The sequence below is a fragment of the Gadus chalcogrammus genome, chromosome 15, assembly GCF_026213295.1.
Source record: "Gadus chalcogrammus isolate NIFS_2021 chromosome 15, NIFS_Gcha_1.0, whole genome shotgun sequence".
Taxonomy (NCBI): domain Eukaryota; kingdom Metazoa; phylum Chordata; class Actinopteri; order Gadiformes; family Gadidae; genus Gadus; species Gadus chalcogrammus.
This window is the reverse complement of record NC_079426.1, coordinates 17,274,891-17,285,312: the sequence shown is the minus strand read 5'-3', so window position 1 is coordinate 17,285,312 and position 10,422 is coordinate 17,274,891. Positions and strand designations below refer to the sequence as shown.

Genomic DNA, 10,422 nt, shown 5'->3' with positions numbered 1-10,422 from the left:
CACAACTGTAACCATGGCGATTACTACTGGGTTGTTGCCAGTACACTACGTCATTGAGCGGCGGTCAAGGGAAATCTCGTAACTATGGAAACACATAATGCTAAACCTCTGTTGAGAGCCAGCAAAAAAAAGAACATCAAATTGTACATTTGTGTTCGACCCCACATAATTGTGAGGGATGAAATCTGCATTTTCCAAAGATTTGCACAGTAGTATAACTGACAATCGTCCTCATTGCTGCTGCTAGTGTATGCGCGCGCACGCACGCGTGTACGCGCACAGAAATAATAACATACAAATAATATTCAATGATTAAATAATGAAGCACTTGCTTACTTTCCGTACTGGCTTTAATGATGGCATAATGAACCTAGAGCCTATAGATTGATGAAATAACGGTTTTCCTTTATTCTTATATTTCATTGTTTTTATTCTCCCTATATAATGAGAGAAAGCGATCATTTACTAAATAGTTATTGCTGGTTAGACAAACATATTAAGTCCCCTCACGTCTTGGGGGGCCCAAGCTGTTGCCTTCACCTGACAAGTCAATTTGAGTGACCTATTTTTTGCAAATTGTTTGGTATATTGGTCTTTTTGATATTAATAGACACATTAAAAGACACATCAAAGAACTATTTTCAAGTTAAAAAAAAAAAAAAGTTGCTAAAATAAATGATCCCTCACAACTAAGGGTCCCCTGGATTTAGCTGGGCCCTTGAACTGAAGCCATAGAAGCTCATGTATTAAGTGTCCTTATATGTCTACATTGAGGATAGCCGGACCAGGTCGCTGCTTTGAGAAAAACGAAAACATCATCAAATGTACATAAAGACAGTTCAATATGGTGGGTCCATGAACAGTGTCACAATAAATTCAAAGTAAGTTTATTGGCACAGTTTAAATAAGAAAGGACATTAACATCTAAATACAAAACTAAAAAAGAAAGAGAATGTAATGTTGATAATGGCGGTCAACAGACTGTTTGTCTCCGGTTCTGTATTGGACCTCATTTAAACCCTGTCCTACATACAAACCCTACATACAAACCCTGGAAATGCATATAAAGAAAGCTAAATCCTTATACATCCCGCATTCCCACATCTAAAAATGCAAATACAAAGGAAATTTGTAGAAGAAGCACAACATCCAAGTATATATTCTACTGCAAATAATTACTGTATCATCAAAATATATTTTCCATAAATTACGACATAGCGTTTCTTTTCAAAACGCCTTTACAAATTGTGCATTGAATACTGGCTTGAAAGAGCCAGAAGAGTTGCTGAGAAATGTTAAATGCCTATGCACCACAAACACACACACGCACACACACACACACACACAATGGAGAAAGGACCAGCCTAGCTAAGTAATGCAGAAATAAAGAGTACGTTATATACTGAAATTCCTCTGCATACAACATGCAGTTATACCTCCATCTATGCCGTGCATACAAGATTGTACAAAGAGACGCAAGGGTACATCAATAATCACTGGAGAGAAATAAGTTACTGTTCGTGAAGAAAGGCTTTTAAATCATTTTACAGGCGACAGGCATCTATACTGTCCTTGGTGCTTTGGTAAAGTGAATCAAACGCAAAAATAAGACGTTTGTACACATTTGAGTTAGGTGTGCAGTCTCATTTTTGCAATAAAGTGCAAATTGAAATACATGGTTGCATCATAAAATAGGCCTACGTGATTAGAACAGTCATCGTTTGATTAAAATAAATAGCCCACATAGCTAGGCATCGACAAACACTTTTAGGTTAGCTTGAAAGTGGTCAAAAACAGTATTTGCTTGTTGATGATCGGGCCTCAAAAAATTAGGCAACAATTTCTCAATCCAACACAAACATCCGTGTCAAATCATACAAACATCTGTATAGGAAATTGCATTGTCACCTGAATATGTGTGTCAGAAAATGCCCATTCCAAACATCTCAAAGCCTGCATCAGGTTTTAGTAATAGTTTCAGTTGCACCTGAAAGAAGGGGGAGCATTTTCAGTCCCAGTTACAGGAAACTCAAGAGAGCAAACTCTTATTAGCTGTAGTGTATGTGCATCAGAACAGCGAATGACCACTGGGGAGCATTTGGCAAGGCTACAAGTTTTTTTACATTAGCATTCAGGCTACGGAGGCAACTTTATCACAGTTGATGGTGTATTGGACCTCTGGCCTATCACTCTCTCTCTTCTTCCGATCCCAGCAGGGTAGAGCGACCACCAGCAGTATGAGACCTCCCAGCAACACACAGCTCCCGCTGAAGTAGAATGCCAGCTCATATGACTGAGTCCAGTCGAAAAACCAGCCTGAACGGCAACAGGGAGATAAAGTAAAGAAAAGGAAAAGAAGAAAAAATCATTACATTCACAGTTAGTCACTGCAGTTAGTCATACCCCCACCACAACCAGTCATTTTGCAGACACTTTGATCAAAAGCAACCTCAAAATGGGGCTGAGAACAAGCAAAGCCCTCAATCTAAATTAGAAGAGGTTACAAAAGAAAGAGAGGCACACCTTTAAACAGTAACATTCTATTTTTGGGATTAGTCAGTTACAGTAGAGAATCATGCAAATGTCACTGTTGTGACAATTATGAAAAAAATACAGAATAAGTCAGCTACATATGTTGGACCCACTATTTGTTATGATGTTAAGGAAAGAAAACCAATCGGGTTTTCCAGAAAAAGGGAAAAACTCAAAATAAATATAACCTATGAATCTCTATAGATAGACAGATACATGGAGATCACCCTCCTACCTACGACCGGTGGCCCGATGGCGATCCCAAAGCCTCCGAAGAGCAGCAGGACGCCGTGGGCTTGCGTGAGCCGGTCTATGCCCACTATCTTGGTGGTGATGTACGAGGTGAGCGACCAGTTCCCGGAGAAGAAGCCCACCACGGCGGACAGGACCTGCAGGCCCACGTAGGTCTTGGTGATGGGGATGAGCAGCAGGGCCAGGCTGGTGGCAAACAGGCTGAAGGTGTACAGGTATATGCTGTTGATGAACTTGAGGTCGGCCAGCATCCCCAGCGCCAGTTTCCCCAGGCCGGTGGTGATGGCCACGATGGACACCAGCGGGACGAGGCTGGGGCCCTGAGCCAGACCCTCGCTCTGGGCCACGTCCTCCATGAAGAGCACGGGAGGGAACGCCCCCAGGCTGAACAAGAAGACAGCCACGCAGAAGGCCAGCATGACGCGGTCTTGCAGGATGTTGGCCAGGGAGTGGGTGTAGTTGAAATACGCCTGCTGCTTCTTCTTCAGGACCTTCACAACGGCCAAGCGGCCCAGGAAGCCTTGTTTCTTGCCGTTGTCGTCGCTCTGGACAAGGGCCGAGTCCTTGGCGTCGATGGTGATCGAATGCTCCTTGGCGACCATGGCGCATTTGTTGGCCACGGTCAGACCGGGAGATATTTTCAGGTCGTCTAGCGCAAACTTCTCGAGGAGCTGCTTCTCCGGCAGTTGCCTCTCGAGGAGTTCCTTCTCCCGGAGCTGCTTCTCCAGGAGCTGCTTCTCCGGCAGGTGCTTCTCCAGGAGTTCCTTCTCCAGGAACTCCTTCTCCAGGAGCTGCTTCTCCGGCAGGTGCTTCTCGAGGAGTTCCTTCTCCAGGAACTCCTTCTCCAGGAGCTGCTTCTCCGGCAGGTGCTTCTCGAGGAGTTCCTTCTCCAGGAACTCCTTCTCCAGGAGCTGCTTCTGTGCATTGCGCTCCAGAGCGGCCTTCCGCTTGACGAGGTACCCGGGCATGTTGAGCGGCCTCATGAAGCCCGCGCAGGCCATGAGGTTCAGGCTCATGGCCCCCACGATGAGCAGGCAGCCGTTGAGGCCGAACAGCCGCAGCAGCTCATTCTGTAGGGCAGCATAGACGAACGCTCCGAAGCTGGTACCTGGTCAGGGCGGGGAGAAAAACCTTTATCAGTCTCAATTTTTTTTTTTTAATAATAATAATATCTTGCCAACAGCTATGCTGGCGTCCCATTGCATCCCGTAAACTGTTCCATAACTAATCCCTCTATTTGTCCCTTCAGGGCCCCACAACTGCCTTCCTCTCTGTGTTCCTGCACCCCTACAACCCCCCTGGCACTCTGGGGTCCTCTGGCACCAGACGGCTGGTGGTCCCCAACACCAGAAATGGCTACTCTGGAACCCTCTCCAGCAACATCTTAACTGCTTCCCTCAAAGCCTGTCTGAAAACACATCTTTTTACTGATGATAACTTATTTCTCACCTTACAGGCCACTGTCCTGCCTGTCTGTCAGTCTGTATAGATGTATGTTTGTATGTATGTATCCACGAGTCTTCTGATGGGTGGGCCACTACTAAATGCTACGTTTGTATATTGTGCTTGTATATACATTTGTTTTTCAACTCATCCACCCACAACTCAATCAATGTCCAGATTAGTTATCTTGAAACCCATTTAGTCTGTGCAGAAGAAGCCAAGATAATTCTAATTATAAGTAGGGATGCACCGAAATGAAAATTCTTGGCCGAAACCGAAACCGAATATACTGAAACAGTTGGCCGAAAGCCGAAACCGAATACCGAGTGTGGCTTTTGCTGTTTTTCATTCATTTTGCTTTAATTTTTCACCATTGCATAAATCAAACAATTAAATGTCCTTTATAAACTTTTTTGGCTTGCTTTTCAATAAAAAAAAATAATTACAAATTTGATATTGTCACAAAGAAGAAAGGTTGCGCACAATTACGCACGGGCCAAAAATATATTTTGACCTATTTATATTATGCAGAATTATGTGAAATTTTAGCAATGACGAGTACACTAGTATGTTGTCCGGTATGTTGCATAAAAACAAGAGTAAGGTCAATAGTTTATTTTTAAAATATGCTGTTTCATTTGTCCCGCATGTGTGTTTCAAACGTCCCGACTAGGCGGGGCGTTTGAAACAAATGTCAACATACGTTCAAAGTTAAAAAACAGCTCGATCATCCAACATATGTATTAAATTACACTTGTAACTAAGAGAACACACATGTGAGTTGTTGATCACATGTTGAAATTATTTGTATGCGTAACGCCATCTTGGAAAAAGACGTTTAACTGGAAAGTGTTTCAATCAACCCCCTATTTTGTTTTTAACAAGTGCGCTCAGCTCTTTTTTCATCTCCGTTTCGTTTATTGTCATTTAGTTGTTTACAAGTGCATGCAAACCTTTTTCATCTCCCTTTATTGTCAGTTAGTCGTTAACAAACTTACATGCAGCTCTTTTTTAATCCCTCTTTTTTTAGAAGCGCACCCGGCTCATTCCACACTGGTGGCTTTTTTAAAAAAAATTAAAATTAAAATGACGGCCACCGAATATTCGGTGGCCGTATATACGGTGCATCCCTAATTATAAGGGCTGCACTATTTATTTTTTAAGAAATATGTATATTTTAATGCACACTGAATTGCTAAATTCTTTCTCCAAACAATTATCCTCAAAGAACTGAGGCCTCGACCACCCTGGGTCACTACCCTGCCATCCGGGCCTCACTGCCACTAGACCACCAACTATCCAGGCTCCAAGCTTGTAAAAACCTGAAAGTAAGAAGTGTGCATGGAGCACCGGTACCGCACGCCCACAGAGTGGCGGGGTGCATTGTGGCCGAGAGGGCCGCGGTACCTGTGGTGACGATGCCCAGAGCCAGGCCCCGTCTCTTGTCAAAGTACTGGCAGGTGATGGTCAGCGTGGCGTTGTAGACCAGACCGCAACCCAGGCCTGCCGAGAACCACCACACACAGCATGGTCGACGATGAGAAACAGCGTAAGCCACAGTGTATTGAGATGGGGAGTGTTATTATCAAGGCATTATCATGATCCATCTGTTATTTTCAACACTGTCTCTCAAACGGTTTCAAATTCAAGTCAATTTAAAGGTGGAAAGCCAATATTTTAGGAATAAATCAGGGAAGCCTTAGTGACTGTCTGATAACAGGTGGGAAACATGTCTGCCCTGAGTTTGCCAAGCGGTATATTTATAACAATGTTCACATGTCAACATACCTGTAACAAGTCAACACATAAATAACAGGCCAGGCCCTAATGATTATGAGGCATGAATTACAATAATAATAATAATACATTCTATTTTCAACACTTTACGTCCATTTTTAAAACCAACTGAGTCCCAAGTAATTAAGAAATTAAGAAATGTATGAGAATGATCTGTGTGTGGAGGAGGGGAAGACAGGGCCGTACCGACGACAATGCCGTAGGAGAAGAAGAGGAACTGGACGTTGGGAGCGAAGGCACTGAGCATCAGACCCCCTGCCACCATCACCCCGCTGAAGATGGTCACGGGACGGGCCCCGAAGTTATCCACACAGGCACTGCACACCGGACCTGGAGAGAGAGGAGCCAGAGAGACAGAGTCACAACTAAAGGAGTGGCAGAAGGAGAGAGAGAGAGAGAGAGAGAGAGAGAGAGAGAGAGAGAGAGAGAGAGGAGGAGAGAGAGAGAGAGAAGAGAGAGAGAGAGAGAGAGAGAGAGAGAGAGAGAGAGGAGAGAGAGAGAGAGAGAGAGAGAGAGAGAGAGAGAGAGAGAGAGAGAGAGAGAAAGAGGGAGCGAGAGAGAGAGAGAGGTAGAGAGAGAGAAGAAAGATATCCAGGAAGAGAATCCCACAGTATCAGAGACAAATAAATAGGAACAAAACAACCCCAAAAAAATAGTAATAAACCCATTGAACACAGGGCAATATGTTTATTGATTATGCTAATAAAGCCATCGAACGCAGGGACATATTTTTATTGCAGAGCACAAACATTGCCCTTATCACTCACAGCCTCGGGCTCTTCCTTTGACCTCATCATGTGATATTATATGGATATATTATGGTATATATATAAGACCTTATCACTCTGCCTTGTTGAATACTCGATTCTGTTTGGTCAATAACAGCATTCAGCGGTCTGTTATTCCTGTATAGAAGACCTCTGCTAGGAATAACAGGCCGTGGTTATGGCCGCTATTTCCAATCGTCATATCGAAGTGATTATTTATTAGCAGAGGCAGTAAAAAAATTAATATATCACTGCAATAATATTTATAATATATAATATTTGTTATTTTATTTTGTGTCAAATTATTGAATAAACCGCCGGGAGGTTTCTGTAGGATTTGAGACAAAAAATAAAGAGTAATGAATTTGATAAAACATTTGAAATAAAAAGGATTTGCATGTATTTTGCAGTCTGACAGTTTTTCTGCTTTGATCATTTGAAAGTTTAGAATTTGGTTAGGATTAATTTAATGATTGTCTCATTGACAGAAACCATGGACAGGAGAAGCTACAAAGAGAAAACATCGGTGGAGACACAAACCAGACGTGAAAGCGAGGGAATATCTGGCCAGAGAGTCAAGGAAGGTGACAGAGTCAAGGAAAGTGACAATCTTTGTCAATAATACTCATCCGCATCGACCATCACTAGAATGTAACAGGGAACAGGTAGAAAACTGAACTAGTGAGGATAAACGTACTACCCATGTCCTGGTACCTAGAAGCAGGAGACCAATAATTAGTGATATGAGTGACGGTTTTTCCAACTATGATGAAGCCTCTTTGTAAAGGTTCTATTGGCTACAGAAGAGGGCCGTCATATATTCCTCAACATCATCCATTTTCAGTTCAACATGATACGAATATGTCCAATTATTTCTAATTTGTATGAGAATAGAGAATCGTTTGTTTAAAATTATAGCTTTGACTGAATTAGGCCAATTGGACATTTTGACTGAGTAATGAATACAAAAACACCCCCACCACAACCAGGTATGTGTGACAGGAGCATGGATATGGATTTGTCGACTGCAATATCCTGTGGGTCTAGTGCACCAACGCAGAGCCATTCTCCACCAATATTTGACTTTTTTTTTTCTTATTCCGACGGATTTCATGTTATCATTGCTTTGTCCAAATATTTCTCCTTTCCATCTATTTTAGAATGAACTGAGTCACTGTTCCACACTCTCTTTGGTTAACAGATTGGTTACTGATCCTGTGAAATCTGTGCACTTAAATAACACCACACCAAAGTCATTAACAGCAGAGTGACACTTAAAGTAGTCTCCCTGTTGCACTATTGTCTTTTCAGAATGAAAATAATTAACAAAACCTTCATATTGAGTAGATATATGAGAACCTGGTAGCAATTGACCTATCCAATTACACTCTTCAAGTTGTTGTTCTCGGAAGACCTGTGACTTGGGGCATTAAACCAGAGTTTAATAATTATCCTAACTCTGTTTGTAAAGAGAGATGTGTTTTTTTTAACAGAGTGGGGAATTGCACCATACCTTTAACATGTGGCAGTAGGGTGCTTTATTTTGGACCCTGGAAATTGATTCTCTGCTCAAAATATTCCCAATCCTCAATGTAATCCCAACACCGAATCGTATGTTTATCCTCTATTCTACCAGTAAGTATCCAAGGGATCTGGATGTTATTCCCACAGTGCCACACAGCAAGAGCATCCTCTCTACTATACGGTTCACACATTGGCCCACTACTCACTGGCTATGAGGCCCAGTCCGGACACGAGGGAGCCCACCCAGGCGGTCATCCCCTTGCCCTGCTGGAAGGCGTTCAGCCACTCAGGGTAGAGGACGCCCACTGACTGCGGGGAGCCGTAGGCCAGCAGCTGGGCCATGAAGCAGGCCGCAACGATCACCCATCCCCAACCGCCGTCGGGCGCCGGCCGGGCGGAGGACCTCATGGTGGCAGCCATGGGGGAGACCTGCAGGGTCAGAGATGGCCTGAACCACAGGGGGGATCCTGGAGGGGGGAAGAAAGTTGGAATTAGTATTTCTAAGTATCAATAAAGTAAAATAAAACATGTATGCATAAATTAAACCAGAGAGATGTCTGGTGCATAATCAAATGAAGTTTTGTAATCACAAAATAAACTTTTGTCGAACACTGGTCAAAAAATACAAGTCATTGGTTATTGATTTCCACATGAATAACACGGACTGTTTCGTTGTTCCTTCAAAAACGCATACTCACGCAAAGCCTTGATGTAGTTAAGGCTGCGGGCAGGGCTTGCCTGGCAGAGCCGGCAGGTTAGACTGTATTAAGTCCTGATTGTAGACTGACTGCACCAAACACATAATGGGCAGTCCTTTTTGTTTCTCTCTCTCTAAAACCACACCTTTGAGGAGGAGAGAACGTCAACTGGACAGTTGGTCTGCCTTTGATTATATTATAGATTCACCTCAAATCTGGCCCCTTCAAATTCTGCACCGTCAGACACCGAACGGACACAACGAGATACATTTGTATTTGCGTTGTGCGTTATCTAAAGATACTTTCCCGATCTTTATACATTAATATGTTGTATCTACGGCGTCTGTGTGCGGAGAAGCCTATTGCAGAAGTATTGCAGTAGCACATCTCTCCTCCCCTCAGGAGTTCATCGAGCGTTCAAAAGCTTCCCATCAACCCCTATGTATCGACCAGCCTTTGTTTACTCCACCACTGCAGTCGCTACTTTAAAGGAACAGCAATGACCATAATACATGTTAAATAAAGTAAGGAAAAAGGATCCACGTCAAATGATTGTTTGTAAAATGGTTCCTGAAACTCCAAATGTCAATAATTTCCCCTTTTTTTTTTTGTTGCTTTGGGAACTATATAATGTTTTCAAAAATTACATAATATCAGAGAGAATCCGACGTCTGATTTTTTAAGTTGAGCTCAACATAACAATAATGCAAACCCAGAACCCATACAATGGTAAGATGAGCCTGCATGAGGCACCTACCTCGACAATAACAACAACAGCAGCAGCAACAACAGCAGCAGCAGCACCTGCTGAGGAGGTTCCCCGTCCGCAGGGAGGAGGGTCCATGTAGGGTCCTCTCCCAGGATCAAGACTCCGGTATGTAGTCCGCAGGGGGTCCATGTGGGGACCTCCTCTCCCTGGATCAAGCCTCAGTCCTGTAGTCCGCAGGGAGGGTCCATGTGGGGTCCTCTCCCGGGATCAAGACTCGGGTATGGAGTCTGCAGGGAGGGTCGATATAGGGTCCTCTCCCTGGATCGAGCCTCGGGTGTGCAGCGTTAGCCAGCACGAGCTAATACACATAAAGTCATCGCCCACGGATGCCGCGCATCCTGAGGTGGCCGCACTGAGGCTTGTCTGGCTGTCTGACTCCTCAAGCCCACAGCTGGCGCCTTGCAGCCACCGAACAAACCGGTTCAAGGCTGTTCTCGCTGGCCGGATTCACGCGCGCGACGGAAGAAACAAGAGGAAGCTGTGAGTGAGCGTGGGACGCGCGCATATGATTCTGGCCGTTGAGGAAATAAACGACGGTATGAGCCTTATGTTGGTGTTTACTGCTATTATGCGATTTAAATAATGTCAGCATCATCATGCTGAAATGAAAAAAAATCCAGGAATTATTGAAAACGGTTTA

General features: G+C 43.7%; 1 protein-coding gene across 2 annotated transcripts; it reads right to left on the bottom strand.

Moving 5' to 3' along the window:
• Window positions 1–655: 655 nt before the first annotated feature.
• On the bottom strand, window positions 656–10,246 carry LOC130404843 (monocarboxylate transporter 9-like). Of its 2 annotated transcripts, none has more exons than XM_056609778.1 (6): window positions 9,771–10,246; window positions 8,522–8,782; window positions 6,211–6,354; window positions 5,635–5,730; window positions 2,768–3,892; window positions 656–2,316 (listed from the first exon to the last, which is right to left on the bottom strand). In XM_056609778.1, the coding sequence occupies exons 2-6, from the start codon at window positions 8,733–8,735 to the stop codon at window positions 2,132–2,134; spliced, it is 1,764 nt and encodes a 587-aa protein (XP_056465753.1). In that variant the 5' UTR covers window positions 8,736–8,782; window positions 9,771–10,246; the 3' UTR covers window positions 656–2,131. The 2 variants fall into 2 exon arrangements, with proteins under 2 accessions (XP_056465753.1, XP_056465754.1); XM_056609779.1 differs by lacking the exon at window positions 9,771–10,246 and adding an exon at window positions 9,014–9,761.
• Between the last annotated feature and the right edge of the window lie 176 nt (window positions 10,247–10,422).